The 17,982-nt window shown below is 41.7% G+C and overlaps 2 protein-coding genes across 5 annotated transcripts; both read right to left on the bottom strand.

Annotated features, from left to right (window-relative positions):
- Nucleotides 1–2,709: 2,709 nt before the first annotated feature.
- LOC122766304 (fibrinogen alpha chain-like) lies at nucleotides 2,710–13,758 on the bottom strand. 2 transcript variants are annotated; one of them, XM_044021061.1, is made up of 11 exons: nucleotides 13,035–13,758; nucleotides 12,427–12,522; nucleotides 12,166–12,349; nucleotides 10,703–10,848; nucleotides 10,112–10,210; nucleotides 9,322–9,483; nucleotides 8,620–8,692; nucleotides 5,505–5,626; nucleotides 4,405–4,588; nucleotides 4,178–4,323; nucleotides 2,710–3,516 (listed from the first exon to the last, which is right to left on the bottom strand). In XM_044021061.1, exons 1-11 carry the CDS (start codon nucleotides 13,095–13,097, stop codon nucleotides 3,196–3,198), a joined length of 1,596 nt encoding a protein of 531 aa, XP_043876996.1. In that variant the 5' UTR covers nucleotides 13,098–13,758; the 3' UTR covers nucleotides 2,710–3,195. The 2 variants fall into 2 exon arrangements, with proteins under 2 accessions (XP_043876996.1, XP_043876995.1); XM_044021060.1 differs by lacking the exons at nucleotides 2,710–3,516; nucleotides 4,178–4,323; nucleotides 4,405–4,588; nucleotides 5,505–5,626 and adding an exon at nucleotides 6,423–7,329 and having other exon boundaries at nucleotides 8,059–8,692; nucleotides 13,035–13,750.
- A 645-nt stretch (nucleotides 13,759–14,403) lies between these two features.
- Nucleotides 14,404–17,705, bottom strand: LOC122766311 (zinc finger protein OZF-like). 3 transcript variants are annotated; one of them, XM_044021072.1, is made up of 4 exons: nucleotides 17,465–17,705; nucleotides 16,754–16,796; nucleotides 16,252–16,629; nucleotides 14,404–15,982 (listed from the first exon to the last, which is right to left on the bottom strand). In XM_044021072.1, the coding sequence occupies exons 3-4, from the start codon at nucleotides 16,601–16,603 to the stop codon at nucleotides 14,682–14,684; spliced, it is 1,653 nt and encodes a 550-aa protein (XP_043877007.1). In that variant the 5' UTR covers nucleotides 16,604–16,629; nucleotides 16,754–16,796; nucleotides 17,465–17,705; the 3' UTR covers nucleotides 14,404–14,681. The 3 variants fall into 3 exon arrangements, with proteins under 3 accessions (XP_043877007.1, XP_043877008.1, XP_043877005.1); XM_044021073.1 differs by having other exon boundaries at nucleotides 16,754–16,765; XM_044021070.1 differs by lacking the exon at nucleotides 16,754–16,796 and having other exon boundaries at nucleotides 16,252–16,703; nucleotides 17,465–17,704.
- Nucleotides 17,706–17,982: the final 277 nt, after the last annotated feature.

Here is a 17,982-nt window from a genome sequence, read left to right as displayed (position 1 = left end):
CTGCTGCCTCCTGTGGTCACTTTGTGTCACTGACGTAAATCTGAACAAAGGATTTTTAAAGCCGAAGTGACAAAATAAGACGTTTGAACTTAGTGATGGAGGCAGCAGTGGATCAACAGCTCCTGTGTGCTGTGACGTTAAAATCACTGGTTTTCTCTATGGGCTTTGGTGTGGGAGAGTGAGTGCTTTACAAACATCTAATGTTTCTAATGGAACCGTCTCTTTAAGAGACACCAAGCAGCTCAGCATAATTGCAAAATGGATGAAAAAAACCTGGACAAGAAGGGAAAACAACAGAGTGGAGACACAACATCTGTACAGAGAAACACAATAACCAGAGAAAGATGTCAAACGACGATAAAGACGTGAAAAACGAGACATAAACTGACAACAAGGCTCTGCAGCTGCTAATGAAGCAGTTTTCCCTTTTTATTCAACGCTTAAAAACACACATTTACCAGATTAATGTTAAATAATGAATAAACGTGTGGTGTTTAGTTTTTTTTTAACCTCACTGTGAGTTTAATTTAGTGGATTTGAGTGAAAAGACTTTTCTAAATTCAAACTCTTCGTGATTCGTGACATTTTAAATGTTTAAATCGTGACGTTTTATTCGTCTGCGTTTCTCACTCATTTCACCCAAAAAAGGGAGTTTTCTTGGATTCGAGCTGCGACAGAAGTGAAGGATGAACGCGGTGATGAAGAAGAAACGACGACTGACGTTATTTTACTTTCCATCGTCTTATTTACATATTTATGGATACATGATAGCACAGATTCATGTGTTTGTAAATATGTGAATATTATATAGAGTCTTATATCCTCTTTTTTACAGCACAATCTGATTAAATCACATTTTTTTCACTCCATAAACAAACCTGAGCAAAAAAAGAAAACTCAAAATATTTAAAAATTTTGTTGAATTTGTGAAATTTAGGGACAAAAATGAAAGAAAGCGTTTTATTTCTGTGACCTTTGCACAATTATCACGACATGCCACATAACATGAATCATCACACACACACACACACACACTCACACCACAAGATGTCCATATAAGGAGTTTTGTTTCATTCCCAGCGGTGCACCTGCGGCACCGATCTGTGCCATGTGAGCGCTGAGGGTTTTTCCTCTGATGATGTTGAAGAGGTCGCGACCTCAGCACCTGCTGACGCACACACACACACACACACACACACACCATACCTGTTAGTGTGTGTGAGAGAGACAACCCATTTCCCACAAACATCATGAGTTACACATGTACACACACACACACACTGTTAATCAGAGTTTATAGACACCACATGTACATGATGACACACACACGCACGCACACACACCACTGTGACCTAATGAACTGTGTGTGTGTGTGTGTGTGTGTGTGTGTGTGTGTGTGTGTGTGTGTGTATGTTTGGGTTAAATCCAGTTTAATGTGTTTTGGCTGCAAATGACTCAAGAAGCAAATGAAGACATCTGTGCTCAGTCGTGCGTGTGCGTGTGTGTGTGTGCGTGTGTGTGTGTGTGTGTGTGCACGCTCCAACACCATCACCGCTGTTATGTCGTCGTCTCGTGTCTCTCGCTGTGTCTCAGTCTCGTTACTGTTAATAAGAAAACCAGGAAACTGCTGTTGTTAAAATTTTAAAAAAAAAAAAGAACCTGAACTTGTTTTTTTTTTTTTAATATTATATTATTATAATAATATATCATATTATTTTTTGTTGGAACGAAACATCCGACGTTTATCTGTGGAGAAAAGAAACAGAGGAGATTTAACAGGTTATTAACAACTGGCTGCCACACAAGAAAAGACTGATTGCAGTTGAAGTCTACGATGTCTTAAGAACATGTTCACGTCTTTGTCTCACTGTGAGACAGACTTTTCCTGCAGGAAACTCAAGTTTGTAAAGCACTCACTCTCCCACACCAAAGCCCATAGAGAAAATCAGCGATTTTAACGTCACAGCACACAGGAGTTGTTGATCCACTGCTGCCTCCATCACTAAGTTCAAACGTGTTATTTTGTAAAATTCGGCATCAAAAATCCTGTGTTTAGATTAACCTCGGTGACACAAAGTGACCACACGAGGCAGCAGTAGACCAGCAGCTCCTGTGTCCCCGCCAGCTAAAATCACTGATTTTCTCTATGGGCTTTGGTGTGGGAGAGTGAGTGGTTACACAAACTTCCTGTTGGAAAAGTCTGTCTGACAGTGAGATAAAGACGTGAACATGTGACATAGATATTATGAGTTTATTCAGATTCCCTTGCTACTTTTTACAGTAATAAACTTAGTTAGTTAGTGACAAACACAGTGAACATGTTCACGAACACATGCTCACTTCCCAGAAAACGTTACGCTTCGTCATTTTCCCAGCTGGGCAACGCTCACTCTCTCATTCACACACACACGCACACACGCACGCACGCACCTTTTAAATTTTGATCTAAAAGTCATAGGTTAGAATGTCGTCCAAAATTTGACAAAAAAGTCATAGGTTAGTATGTCGTCTAAATTTTGACGAAAAAGTCATAGGTTGGTATGTCGTCCAAATATTGACAAAAAAGTCTTGGGTTAGTATGTCGTCCAAATTTTGACGAAAAAGTCAAAGGTTAGTATGTCGTCCAAAATTTCACTGCCGCTCGTTAATGCTGACAAAGCGTTTGAGGAACTTAACTGAAAAAAAACAGCAGGAGAGCATGACAACATTTTATGAATTTATTCAACTTTAACTTCAGCTGAAACACAAACATCTGTCATCACACATTCACGGCTCAATCATTGGAACAGATTTTTTAGTGTTTTTCTGTAGCAACTAAACAACCACATGTATAAAATCTTAAGTCTTGACAAAGTTAGAGTAATGTAAAACATTTGCCTCATTCAAGTTTAGACTGAAAAACATACAAGTTTATTTAATTGCTAAAACATTAAGGTAATAAGACTGTGTTACAGTCTTACCAAGTCATCAGATGTGTTTAAATGACAAATTGAATTTTTCTATGAAAATAATGTTTTAATGTATAACTTAACACTGTAAAAGTTGATACAGAGCAGAACTGGACAAACATACACTGTAAACAAAATGTAATAATAACAGAGGTTGTACGCACTCGCACTCCTGTAACGTGTTGCCTCCTGCGGTCCACTGGGTGGCACTAGAGAAACATGGCCATAAATAAGATTTGTATTTTTTTCAAAACCCTTCTGTGTCCTCCAGCAGCTCCTCCACAACTAACTGATTCTGTCCAATGTCCTCAAACTGCGTCAACAGCTCTCTCTGGACAGTCGGGATGGTCTTGTATTGTGGAGACAGAACTGGGCCGACGTCTACAGGCCGCAGTGTGATACGTGCGATGTCCTCAGGAGGAGTAGACGTCTTGCTTCTCCTGACCACCGTCTGTTTGATGTGGTCCATGTCAGTCTGAATCGCCCGGTAACTGTGATGACCGACAGTGAACGGAAGTGCTGAGCGGCAGGATCCGCGGCAGGCTCGCAGATTCATGTCGACGTCCACCTGGCGAGACGAACAAATAATCCAGTCATTCAAAAACAAAGACCACGTTCTAAACGTTTAAACAACAGAGCCCTGCGGTACACCAAAGGAACATTTTCTCACCACACTAAAACAAGATATAACACTGGGAGCCATTTGGCTGAGATTAAAAAGTATTTCCGAAAAAACAATCATCATGTTAGAAGCTGAAAGTACAGCTTGATCTCATCTGCGTATAAATTGACCCTTTCATTCCGTTCAGGGCATTTTCTTTACATACAACGTAAAACAATGGTCCAAAAACAGAGCCTTGGGGTAAACCAAATTAACCTTTTTGTTACATCAATTACTGGCGGATATAAAGCAATACATCTTTGTTGTTATGCACTTATGAAACATGAAAAATCACAAAGTTAGAAATGGAAAATTACAATCTTGCAAGTCGGAAATATTAAGCTGAATGTCATCTGCGTATAAAGTAATCCTTTCATTCCATCCAGGGAATTTTCTTTACATACAACGTAATTACAATCCGGCTGGATGTCATCTGCATATAAAGTGACGCTTTCATTCTATTCAAAGAATTTTCTTTGCATACAACATAAAACAGCTGGTACTTAAACAGAGCCTTGGGTCACACCACGTCAGCAGGGGTTACTCTCCAAACATTGCTATGTCTCACCTCAGTCCGATACAATTCCTCAACTTGTTTCTGGACATTGCTGCGAAGCTCCGTCAGTCGCTGTGACAAAGCAGCCGAGCGTTTCCGTAGTGCCGTGAGATTCTTGGCCAATGCTCGTGCGTCTTCCACAAACGTCAGCTCTGACACTGGAGACAAAGTACAGCGTTACTCATCTGTGTTTCTCTGTCTTTTTTCAAACAACGGCGAAACAAGACGCTGAATCTCACTGTATCTGTTGACTATGACTCTGCGGTTTGTGTTGTAGATGTGCGTCATCGCTGTCATGGACTTCTCAGCCGCGTCCTCGACCATCCTCGCCGTCTCGCACGCTTTGGACAGTCTCATCTCCACATTGGCCTCCATGTGTGAGATCAAACCCTGCAGTCTGCAGCTGGAGGGACATTTAGAAACCTGCGGAGACACAAACTGATCTTTAAGAAAGAAGAAAGTTGTAATTTTAACTACACGCCGTGACGGAGACTGAAAATCCACATTTAATGTAATCTACATTCATTTCAATCGATTATAAATTCGATCTACACTGGCTAGGCCACACCCCTTAACTCACTTGAATTGTGAAGGAGCCATTGCTTGAGCTTCAGTTTCAGTGAGGTTTGTTCATTAACAGGAAACTCCAGGTACTGTGGGCTTTTACTTTGTTGGGGCTACGCTTTGCTGTGATTACATAAAAAAAAAAAAATTGCCAGCTAGAAGAGTCAACTTTATTCTTGTTTGTTTATGACTTTAAGGAACGGCAACTATTAACCCTTAACAGCAAGGAATGCATTAGTTTATGTTAAGATAAATCAAAAATAGTATTTTCCATGTATATCGACTGGACATTTATTGGTGTTAGGAACAAATGTGTCAGTTTTTTTTTTCTGGCACTGCAAAAAAATAATGCATCAAAATCAGTGTTGCTGCCATAGAAAACCGTGGAGTTGTGTAAACATACCTTCCTATAAAAAAATATTCATATAAATATAAAATAATATTTGATATGTATATTTCAGGCTGAAGTAGTTTTAAAAGACTGATTCCTTTAAAGTGGAAATAGTATATAATGTTTTTACAGCTGTATTGGGAAGGTGACATTTTTTGCTACTGGGAACTAATGTGTCGATTTTTGTGTAGCTAAGCCATTTTAAGGATAATTTAAGGAACTGACAGGACAGTTCCGAATTTTTCAATAAAAGTCACGTCATCAAAGAGTGAAGCTGATATCTGGCCTGTCTGTGCTCAGAGGCGGAGCTTAAGCATAGGTCAACAGCCGGTTTACCACTGAAAGTTGACGAGGGTTGCGCCATTTTGTGTTTGCGTTTCTTACCCAATCATCATCCGAACACAGGGCAAAGTCTGATCTCGCTCGACACAGTTGCTGTGCGTGTCTGTGGCGATGACCGCGGGGCTGTCGGCCATCTTGATTCTGCTGAGTCAGCCTTGTACACACTGCACGAACAAACAACAAAAAAAACACGTCTGGGTTTAGTTACTCTTTAACAACGCTGCCATCCAAAAACAGAGCACTACAAACATGAAATGTAAATTCTTGATTTATTTATTTGTGGTCGTTGTGAAACATTAAATGCTTTTGCTTCTGATTTCTTTGAGTTATTTGTCTTTAAGTCAAAGCTTGCCTTAAGAGAAACACGATTTATAACTGTACTTAGAAATAAACTTATAAATACTTTTTAGTATGACTATTTGAGTGCAGTTTGATTACTATTAATTTACATTTATTAGAGAAAATGAATTGGCTGAAGGCACTTTATAACTTCTGAAATAAAATGGAGAATATGACGAACACAAATGACAGTGCATGTATATAAAATAGATTATAACTAACAAACAATAAAACACTACAATGAAGGGTAAACATGGTAAAGCAGACAGCTATGCAAGGGAAAAAGTATTTTAAATCAAACGTTAATTTACTGTCGCTTAAATTAATAATATACTGTAAACACAACTCCAAACTCAGAAAACATGAATCACTGAAATTATTTTATTAAATTCTGTAAAACTTGATAAATGATAAAATAAAACCTTCCTACAAAAACTTAACATTAAATTTACAGTATATATAGTTGTACAGTTATATTGTGAAATTATTCCAGATTCCAGACATTTATTCTAACTGCTTATTATCTTTTAAAAATCACATTGAAAGGATGAAAAAAAAAGAGATTTGAGAATTTTACAATTTACAATTTTTGTATTTAAATAACATCCCGGACACAGAAGCTGAGGTGAACGTTGACTCTTTATTGATCGTGCATAGTTCAGCGACATTGACAACATCAGGTTTGGTAACAACAGCAAACAGATCAATCAATCCGTTTACACACAAGACAAAAACACGTGGAAGACACAAGGACACGGTTTGACATGGTTCTGAAATCCGTCACTGATCTTTTCTCTGTGAATGCGATTACGTTTCTCTGCATCCGATTAAAACGTAGCCGGGCGAATGAACATCCTGACAGTTTTCAGGCTGTAGTTGTCCGGTTTGTACGTCACCCACGTGACCCCGTTCGGAATCCCAAACGGCTTAATTTCGTACGTGCCTTTGTAATAAAAGCCGTTCAGATTGGCTGAGCGGCAGTTGTTGTACCACCACCCGGCACCGTAAAGCTGCGCGCAGTTAAACATCGCTGTGTCGCCGTCATTGTCGTAGGTGCTGAATTTCATTCCGTTGTGGGACGGATAAGATGCCCAATTGGTCTTTGGCGCTACTAGAGCGTCGCCGGCGTCCCCCGTGTACGCAGACACATGCAGGGGGAACCCCTCCCCCTCTGAACCGATACTGATTGTGTACTCGGCAGTGGCCACGCCCCCTTCCCAATCCTCAAGCTCCACCCTCAGCATCGTCTCACCCCGATTAGTCAACAAGTGGAGGTGTTGGTTGCCTAGCCATAACTCCCCCTTTCCCCGTGCGTCAACCGAGCCGAACCCGCTGCGATATTCGTCCCATGTGCGGTTAAAGCTCAGCACGCCGCTCTCTCTCTGCTGGACTAACAACCACCCCCCCATTAGCCCCTCCTGCTGGCAGTAAACCTCCACTACCTCGGTGGTGTCCGCGCCGCCGGGTTTGATCTTAAACAGGCCGTTTGTTTCCCCTTTCAGGTGCTTCTGGTGGGCGTCGACACAATCTGCGAAGAAAGAGGGGCACACCGCAGACGGCGAGTTAGCCGATTCACTTCATTTGAATCTAGCTAGCAGCAAATACAGCGACACTTTCGTGACAAAACGAAGGTGACTCTGCATTTGGAGCGAGTCGCAATCGAGGCTGATGTTTACGAACAAAGTCGTAGACTTTGCGCAATCAATTAAATCTTTGTGCGTTTTGATACGGTAACATTACAGCGGTGGCTCTGTGGAACCCGAAGATCCAGAGAAACAGACGATTCTTTAGGTCTTTAGTTTATTACAAATAAACCAAAATTATCTAAGATTTTAAAAAGAGATGGTACAGTTTATTTTTTATTTTCTTAAGTGTGGCAGTATGACAGGTATTGTGAGCTCCCCCTGCAGTGAGGAACATATCTATGCTCCTGCTACCACATTCACTCCAGGGGCCCATGTGTTTGTGGCCCCTAATCCTTTGAAACACCCCTGCTTAAAACAAAATAAACATGTGCCCAATTAGATTTCATTAAATGGGCTTAGTGTGGTTCTGTAGGCAGAGGGCGCTCACAGCACCTCATACAACCACACGTCATAAAACACAAACTATCCCCGAATCAAAAACATCCCATGCTGTTTTTTACGCTGTAGCAACAAACAATAAGAAAACGTTCACATGCTATTTCTGATGCTACGCCGAGCGCCGCCCTCTTGTGGACATTACATGTAACTCCACTGAGACCATTATTGGGTACCTTGTCCTACATAATCGGCCTGTCGCTCGACGCGTGCGCTCTTCACACTCCGGGCGTGGAAATCCGGAACGTCGTCCTCTCCGTTGTCGGTGAGGAACGCGCCGAGGTCCATGCCGATGTCGGAGGAAAACGGGTCCCCGAGTCCGCTGTTGGAACTTGTGGTGAGGCTTCCTTTAGTTCCATCGACCTGGAAAGCCTTAGAGGAGACAGACGAGGAGGAGGAGGACGAGGAGGAGGACGAGGAGGAGGACGAGGAGGAGGTGAGGGTGGGGAACAGAGTGGCCAGGCTTCCTTTGCTAAAGTCGGTCACAGTCTTGCACCCGGGACCTCCCTCCATTATCTCCTCCACCTTCTCCACCGGCCCGTCCTTTGTGTGGACGATGATCCTCTTGACGGTTTTGGTGCAAGACACAGTTGATGTGGTTATGTGGGACGTACTGGGCTGACTCTGGGAATCAAATCCTCCACCCAAAGAACTGCCGGTGGATCCACTGAGCTCAGTGAGGGATTTTCCCGAGGAGGAGGAAACAGTGGAGGACGATGATGATGAGTAGGAAGTACCTGAGTCCTTGGAGACGGTTGCTGGAGATGTTTTAGAACCTTCCTCCTCCAGGACCAAGTGCATGGTCTTCACCTGAGAGAGAAAACATGGGCATGGGTTTACAGATGGTTCTGGTAAGAGGTTTAAGAATCAAGAACTGGAGAACGAGCCTGAGAATCCGAGGCTCACTCACTGTGTTGCCTACCAGCAGTTTCACACTAAATAAAAGTCTCACCTCATAAGATCTACGTCAGTTTAAGTCTGCAATATCTTTATCTCACTGTGAGACTTGAATCTTGAATTTCTTCGGGATCAATAAAGTATCTATCTATCTATCTATCTATCTATCTATCTAGACAGACTTTTCCAACAGGAAACTGAAGTTTGTAAACCACTCACTCTCAAAAAAAATCTGTGATTTTAGCTCGTGGGGACACAAGAGCTGCTGGTCTACTGCTGCCTCATGTGGTCACTTTGTCACTGAGGTTAATCTGAACAAAGGATTTAATATGGCAAATTGACAACAAGACATTTGAACTTAGTGATGGAGGTAGCAGTGGATCAACAGCTCCTGTGTGTGTGTGATGTTAAAATCGTTGATTTTCTCTATGGACTTTCGGTGTCCATAGAAAAAATCCCCCAAACTAACCTTTTGAAATAAATTCTTATTTTTCCGTGATTCCTAATCGCGCCTAGCAACAACAACAACAACACGACGTTACCTCAGGGAACAGGTCTACAGTCTGCTGCGCTGCTACTGTGGAGCCAGGGCCGGACTTGTAGATGCTGTCCACATTCATGTCCCGCAGCAGCCGGCTCTTCATCACGTACAGCGTCCGCACGGACTGCACGCTCTGACTCGACTGAGAGTCCAGCTGATCAATCTGTGGAAGAGGACGCCGACAGCAGCTGGATGTTAAAGACCACCAAAAAATATGGTTTAACAAAAACATCTGCACTCGCTAAATACCCCAGACTCCTCTGTTAAACATTTTACACTTTGATTTGCTAAATGTTGGAGATGAATGCATGTTTTCAGGATAATACATTTTAACTTTGATCTACAATTGGACATCATTGGCTTTGATTCTTGTGTCAAACGTCGCGCTAATGACTCTTCAGTGACGGCACTGTGACCATTCAGTGGGATTTTGGAATTATAAGTAGAATTTGGAATTATAAGTAGATTTTGGAGTTATAAGTAGATTTTGGAGTTATAAGTAGATTTTGGAATTATAAGTAGATTTTAGAGTTATAAGTAGAATTTTGGAACTTTAAGTAGAATTTTGGAACTTTAAGTAGATTTTGGAATATAAATAGATTTTGGAATTATAAGTAGATTTTTATGTCTTTTTAACTGATCTACCAGTTGGATTCACAAATTCAGGGGGCGCTCCAATTAAAACGTCCTATGTCTAACTGAGATATTACGACCGCCGAGTACTTCAGGAACACAGAGTTGTTCCTTAAATAGTCCTTGGATGCGATGAAACCACAGAATCCAGTTGTTACCTGTTTGTCCAGAGCCACGTAACTGTCCTTGTCCACTTCGTAAACTGTGGCACTGCTGCAGGAGCCTTTGCAGGCACGGATCTTGATGTCGATGTCCACCTGAAGGCCAAAGACAAAGACACACAGACAGACAGACAGACAGACAGACACACACACACACACAAAGGCAATGTCACTAGGTGAAGCTTTTCCAGTTTCCTACAACTCTTCATCCAATCAGGAGCCAGAACAGAAGGTAGCATGCTAACATGCTAACAGCAAACAGAACTGAACCAAATGAATGTTATAGAGTCGTTAATATGAAAACAAATTTATTTCACATCACTGAATGAGAGGAAGTGAACATTGAAGCTAACGCTAACTGGCCGAGCAGCTCATTTGCATTGGATTCATTCATTCAAATCCATGTAATTATTCATTTTTGTATCAATTAATTATTTCATGTGATAAATTGTACATTTATTTATTTTTTATACTATGTATATACTATGCAAAGTTTCTGAATGTAATTAAAGAAAATTTTGGTGGGATTTTTTTTTTAAATTTAGCTGATTTTGTAATAAATTTTTTGTCCCTGTTGTGTTTCCGTACCTCCAGCCTCTGCATCTCGACGACCTGGTCTTTGACGCGATCTTTCATGGCCGCGAGGATCCTCAGCTGTCGGTCGATTTTGATTTTCATGTCGGTGATTTTCTGACGCAGATTCTGGGCCAGGCCGTAGTAGTTGTTGTCATGGTCTGGTATAAAGAATAAACATCTTTTTTTTGTATTTTTTATTTATTTTATTTATTTGATAGGGACAATGCATATTGATGAACATCTTCAACAATTGAGGATGTAAATATGCCAGATTATAGCAACAATGCTAAATTACATCTGTAGTCCCTAGGCAGGTGACCATAGACATTTGACAGAAGATAAAACAAAAAAGCAGAAACAAAACAATACTAAATGCACTTATATGCGACTCAAAAGTATTTGTTGATTGATTTATTTGCAAAAATAAATTCATCCTCAAACTGGTTTTTATTTTAAATGAAATAAAAAAATTGGGGGGGAAAACACGTTTCAATTAAGCAGAATATGCTGCACATAATTTTTTTTAAAGGTAAGTCTGAAAGAAGTAAAAACCACAAATCATGTATAAGAAATTGTAAATAATAAATATACAGTGATTTTAGGTGAAATCAGCCACAAAAATTTGACGAAAAACTCAAAAAAATGTTAAGTCCAGAACATAAAACATTTTAAATTGTTTTAAACAAAATGATGTGATTTAGTTTGGTGTCAGTTTATGAAAAAAACTGCATGGAAATGTGACCATTACAAAATTTCTCAAACTGTTTCCTAATAAATCAATAAACCAGTTACTAAGATTATTATTGACTACTTTAAATGTAACATTACAATTTAGCAGAATATGCTGTTATTTGTTGTTTTGTGCTGTTGTATATTTGGTTCAAGAGATAAAAGCTTCAGTTTAAATACAAATTTAGAATTTCTCTTATTTTGTTTTGAAATTAAATTAAAAAATGTGGTTGTTTTTTTTTCAAAATTTGTACAAATTAATGATTTACAGGCTAGTGATGTGGTATTTATTTTAGGTTTAATTAGCAATAAAATATTTCATAAAAACTAATGATAAAATATTCAGATCAGGACATAAAAGCGTCTGGTTTTATATGTAAAAAAGTTAATTTTTTTTAAAAAAACAAACTTTATTTTATTTGTTATATTATTTAAATATTTTTTACTTCTTCTTTTTGCCACAACTGTACAAATTGAAGATTTCACGGCTAGGGTGTGGGGGCGCACCAATTAATGACAATAATTGTTTTAGGTTAAATCAGCCATGAAATATTTCATAAATTTTTTTTTTTTTTATAAAAATGTAAAATCATCCTAAACATATTTTTTACCAGGACCTCAAAAACGTGGAGAAAGTCAGTTCAGGACATAAAAGCATCTGGTTTTATATGAAAGTATAAAATAAAAAAATCTGAGTAAAAAATGATGCAGAAAATAATGTAAAATAGCTTTTAAACCTCACTGACCGGCATCGACGAGGAGTTTGTCCTTCAGGTAGTCGTAGGTCTGTTTGGACACCTGGTCCGTGGACCGGTGCCGGACTTTGTTCAGGTCAAGGATGTTGCGGATCTTCTCGATCCTCTTCACGAGACTGTGGTCATTTTTGTCCATCAGTCCCTGGATCCTACAGCCTGAGGGACACTTGGACCCCTGATGGACAAAGAGCGGGAATCTTTAAATGGTATTTTTGTGAGGTCCTGAATTAAAACGGCCCTGATTTTTTTTACCCAGTCATCATCCGTGCAGAACGGCCACTCCTTCTGAGTGGCACATTTCTCCGACCTGGTGCCCGGTTCAACTGGACGAGATCCTCTGGGGTCAAACTACACAACAAGCGAGAGATTAAAAAAAAAGCGTTGACATCTCATCTTCTAATATAAGTATGCATGTTTTTTTACTTTATTTTTTTAACATATTTGTAACATTGATATATTAAATATATATTAATTAAATTAATAAATAAATAAATGTTTCATCGTTATCTTTAATGTGTAGTGTTGTACTAGATTATAAATATTAATTTCTGGATTATACAATTGTAAAAATAATGGGGGTTTTTAAACAAAATTTTTGATCTTGGTTCGGGTTTTTTTAGCTGAACATATATACACATATTTTAATATGTATTCAGTTACATAAATGTAGCTAGTGAATTGTGACAAATCTGTTATTTTCTATTACACAATTGTTTTCAGGATTATACAAATGTAAAATTGTCCATTTTCTTTTACACAATTGTACAAATTGCTAATTTTCAGGCTCAGGGGGTCATGTCAAGTCATGTTTTTGATTTCGTATGAATTTAAATTTATGTTTAAGCTGAAGTGAAACTCACCGCCGAAGCTTCTGCATGGACGATCAAACTCACACACGCGAGCACAAAGAGTGGCTTCATCATTGTTTTCCTGCGGTCGCTCGTCCTCCGCTCGCTGAATGTTTCTGCGATCTTCACCGTCCACTCATTTGAAGCCTCTGTGTCCGAGGGAGTGGTGACTCAGCAGTGTTTGGGGGACGTCCCAGAAACACAGGGTCAAATCACGGTTGAGTAACTGTTGTTTGTTGTACGCCTTTGCCGTCGTGATAAAGTCAACACAGATCCTTTTTTTCCTTGTTTTACTGGAATCTGGTGTTTTCCCCGGGTAAACAGTAAAGACACGGGAACATGAATCACCGCTGATTCATTTTCAACCGAATTCACATTTCCAAACAATTGATTTCGCACACCGGTATGTGACACATTACCACGATGCGTCACAAAAACACCTGAACTGTCCCTTTAACAAAAGACGCTACATGTAAGAAACGCATTAAAGCTGCAGTGTGCGAGTTATGAATGTAAACAACGCCGATCAAGTCCCATCTGCTCCACACTGTGTTTTGTTTTAGTTTCTGTGGAGACACAGTGGTGTGAAATGACAGAGGTGAGGTGGAGGCAAAACCGCTACGCTAGTAAAGTGAGACAGCGGCAAACTTTAAGTTTAAGTTTTAGCCGCAGTTCTGAAAAATTAGTGGGATGACACGACACTATCACGATATCTAAGTCACGATACAATATTATTACGTTGTTTAAAGCCCACATAGACCGGAAGCTCCAATTAACACTGCGTTTGTGTGTGTATCTGCGTCATTACCTCGTTTATGAAACCCCAAAGTTTCAGAACAAACAGTTCAGCCACTGCTGAGAAAATAGTGTTGTATTGTTTTTCTGGGCTCTGCGAAGCGGATCGGCACTTCCTTAATTTGATGTCGTCATCAAAAATCCTCACCACTCCTCTCACCACCGTAGCGCCTCCCGGTGCGGGCACTAGTCCGGGCACATCCTGTTGCGTACATTCAACCGCAAAAGAAGAAGAACTACTCTCGTTGTAGCTGCTGAGATGCAGAGCATCCACCGTGCCAGAGGGGGAGCTGTGTATCTGCGAGCTGGCCTATCTATTACGTCACTTCCAGGTACCTGGCCAATCACAGGACAGTGGGAAAGCTCTTGTTGGCTGGCCAATCACAACACAGTCCACATTCTAGGGGTGTGGTTTTGGTCTGAAACAGCACGGCTGACGAGAGCGTCACTGAGGAGATATTTTGATCGGCTCATTTGCAGCGATTAGGAGGTTTTTAATCATGAAAACAAGTTAATATATGTAAGTAGACCTCAATAACTAACATATATGTGTGATACAAGCATTCGATGTCACCTTTAAGTCAGGATATGCTATCATCATGATATTTAAGTCAGGATACAATATTATCATGATATTCAAGTCTCGAGACACTAATATTATCGCAATATTTAAGTCACGCTATGTTATTACCACGATATTTAAGTCACAAAAGAATATAACGATATTATCGCAATACTTGCAAAACAACTCTAATGTGCGCGTTAAGTCGATCCCGATGTTTCGCTTGAGTCGAAATATTGCGTCACTTGGATGGAGCCATTTTCCACACTTTAACCATGAACGTAGTTAGCTTAGCATTAGCCCTAGGGGAGAACGCCTCCGCGTTGTTGTGTAAAACCCCGGAGGACCGCCTCTTTCCGTTTGTGTGTGAGTCGATGGCTTGTGAGCGGCTGCAGGAGCCTGAAGCTCCGCCCACAGTCCTCACATTTAAAGGGCTTCTCGCCCGTGTGGATGCGGACGTGCTTGCTGAGGTTAGCCTTGTCCCTGAATTGCTTCCCGCAGTCTTTACAGCTGAAGGGTTTCTGTCCCGAGTGGATCAGCTGATGCGTCCTCAGGGTCACGGCCTGCGTGAAGCACTTGCCGCACTCGGCGCAGCGGTGCGGTTTCTCCGCTGTCTCCCTGCACTCGTGGTCGCTGAGCTCCACCGCGTCGGCAAACTGCCGCCCGCACAGGGAGCAGCGTGGCGGTTTCTCCCTGTGAGTGAACTGGTGCTTCTTCAGTCCGGAGACTCTAGTGAAGCCTTTCCCGCAAGACTCGCACGTGAACGGCTTCTCGCTGGCGTGGCTGAGCTTGTGGTCGGTCAGGTGCTGCCGGAGGCGGAACTTCCTGTCGCAGTGGGAGCAGCTGAACGGCCTTTCCCCCGTGTGAATCATCTGGTGCTTCCGCAGGTTAGCACGGTCGCTGAAGGCCCGACCGCACACCGCGCACAGAAAGGGTTTCTCCCCCGTGTGAACGTGCCGGTGCGCCACCAGCAATGCCGCGCTCCCGAACGCTTTGGGGCAAAGCTCGCACTGCAGTGGTTTCTCCTCCAGGTGGAGCCGCTCGTGCTGCTTCAGCTTGGACGGCAGCTTGAAGCCTTTGGCGCAGTGGGCGCAGCGGTGCGGTTTCTCCTCGGAGTGGCTGAGCATGTGTTTCTTCAGATCTCCCCTCCTGGCGCAGGTTTTGCTGCACAGGTCGCATGCAAAGGTTTTCTCGCCACTGTGGACGAGCCGGTGCTGCTTCAGACTTCCCTCTCGACCGAAGCACTTCCCACACACGTCGCAGCGGAAGGATTTCTCTCCGGTGTGGATGAGCAGGTGCTGCCTCAGCGTGTGCACAGAGAAGAAGCTCTTATCACACTCTGTGCAGGCATGAGTCCTCTCCCGCGATGCCTCGTCTTTGCCGCTCTTCTCTTTTAAAACTCGTTTGCGTGGCTTCACATGCCCTTCGGTCGGGGACGGCGCCCCCTGCTGACGCTGCAGGGACGCTGCTCGGCTCGCATTGCAGTGGCGCATCTGATGTGTGATGACGCCGCCCTTCTTTGCAAATGTTTTCCCACAATACTCGCACTGGTGAGGTTTCTCTCCCGAGAGAGGTGGGGTCTGGGGCACGGGAAGAGGAGGAGCTTAAAGAGAGAGGAAAATACACAGAAAAATATGTTAATATACATTATGAATTCAGCAATTTGTTGTTTGGTCCATAAAATGTCAGAAAAGTGTTGATCGGGGTCTCTAATTATTTCTTTGTTACATGAGCAAAGAAAACATTCACATTTGAACAGCTAAAAAAAAAGAAACATAAAACTTAACAGATTACTTAATCATCAAAACAGCTGGTTATTAATCTTTTAATCATTGCGCTAACCGAAATGTTTAACGACGCCCTGAGTTTTACCTTCATGTCCAGCATCTCGTCGCTCCAGCGCATTGATGTCACTGATTCCCTGACCGTGTTGTGAGAGGGCGTCCACGCCACTCCCTGCTTCCTCTGAATCGCTGCTCAGTGCTCCTGACTCGATGACGAGCCACAACGCCACATTGTCCGAGTCGCCGGCCTCTTCCTTCAACACCACCAGCCTCCCACCAGCACCCGAGAGACGTCTATGAAAACCGTCTCCCTCCGCTGACGTGTCGCCCGTCTCCACCGGCTCGACATCCTCGTCTGACTCGACCTCCGCGCTCGAGCGACTCGCATCATTCAGCCGTAGCCGCTCACCGTCCGTCACTGTTGGGTCTTGAATGTCCATGGCGTCCACCAGGGAAACCGACTGCTGCCTGGAGCCAGGCAGAGACAAACCGCAGAGGGACGCCGTGATGTCCAGTCATGGAATAAAAGGACAGGCGCACCTGGAGGATGTGACATTTCAGGTACTAACAGTTAGTGCTGACTGAGATGTTGGCTGAGACCCCTTTCCAGAAAACCAGACTGAGACACACGGGCTAACAACACAAAGACATAAACATTTAACCCCTTAGCAAAAGGTTCCCCTCATAACATCCACACCTGCTTCAGTCTACGATGTCTGAAGAACATGTTCACGTCTTTATTTCACTGTTACACAGACTTTTCCAACAGGAAACTGAACTTTGTAAACCACTCACTCTCCCACACCAAAGTCCATAGAGAAAATCAGTGATTTTAGCTCACAAAACACAGGAGCTGCTGGTCTACTGCTGCCTCGTGTGGTCACTTTGTTCAGATTTACCTCAGTGACAAAATAACACATGTGAAGTTAGTGATGGAGGCAGCAGTGGATCAACAACTCCTGTGTGCTGTGATGTTAAAATCACTGATTTTCTCTATAGAGTTTGGTGTAAGAGAATTGATAAAAAATGAAAAACGGGATTCACGTTTTTTTGTCATGCAAGTCTAAAATGATTTTTTTAAAGCATCTTAATACTGTTAATCAATTGTATTATTGAACTACTAGGTCTTTATGTGAAAAATAAAGTTTACATTTGTATTATTTGTTTTTGTAGCTCTTATTGTTTAAACATCTCCTTCAGGAAAATAAAACGTTTGAGTGTGACTGCTCAATTCTGCTGAAAAATAAAAACACGTGTTAAATTGTAAAAAAAAAAAATGTGTTCAAATAAACGTTTCTCACCGAAAGGCGTCACATTTCCGGTTTAAACTACAGCAAACGTCGAGTCCCAGCTCAAAGAAAGTCCTTTGGTTTCGTTTAATCTGTCTCTTTTCGACTTGTGCGGGTCGTTTTGCGTCTTTTCGCGTTGTTTAGTTCTAAAAACGTGTCTCAGAAAAAACAGCTCGTCTCTTCAAAGCTGCTCAGATTACCGCCGACATCTTTGTGGCACCTCTTCCGGGTCGAATTGACGGACGAGGTTTTCAACCAATGGGGAGACAAGAAAGTGAAGAAGGGGCGGGGTGAGTCACAGAAACGGCAGGTGCCGTCATGTGTCAAAATTAGTAACTAAATACGAGTTTCACTAATAATCTAATGAAAGAATGAGATTATTTTAAATTCTGTTTTTTTCTGTTGGTGTTGGTTCAGTTATAGGACATTTTCCTTTTTCTTAGTTGTGTTTTTCTGAATGAATATGATAATTTTAACAGATCTAATTGATCCAGAAAAACAGAGCATACATTTTATGATGTGGTTTTAAA

This window comes from Solea senegalensis, linkage group LG3 (genome assembly GCF_019176455.1).
Source record: "Solea senegalensis isolate Sse05_10M linkage group LG3, IFAPA_SoseM_1, whole genome shotgun sequence".
Taxonomy (NCBI): Eukaryota; Metazoa; Chordata; class Actinopteri; order Pleuronectiformes; family Soleidae; genus Solea; species Solea senegalensis.
This window is presented reverse-complemented; position numbering and strand designations above follow the sequence as displayed.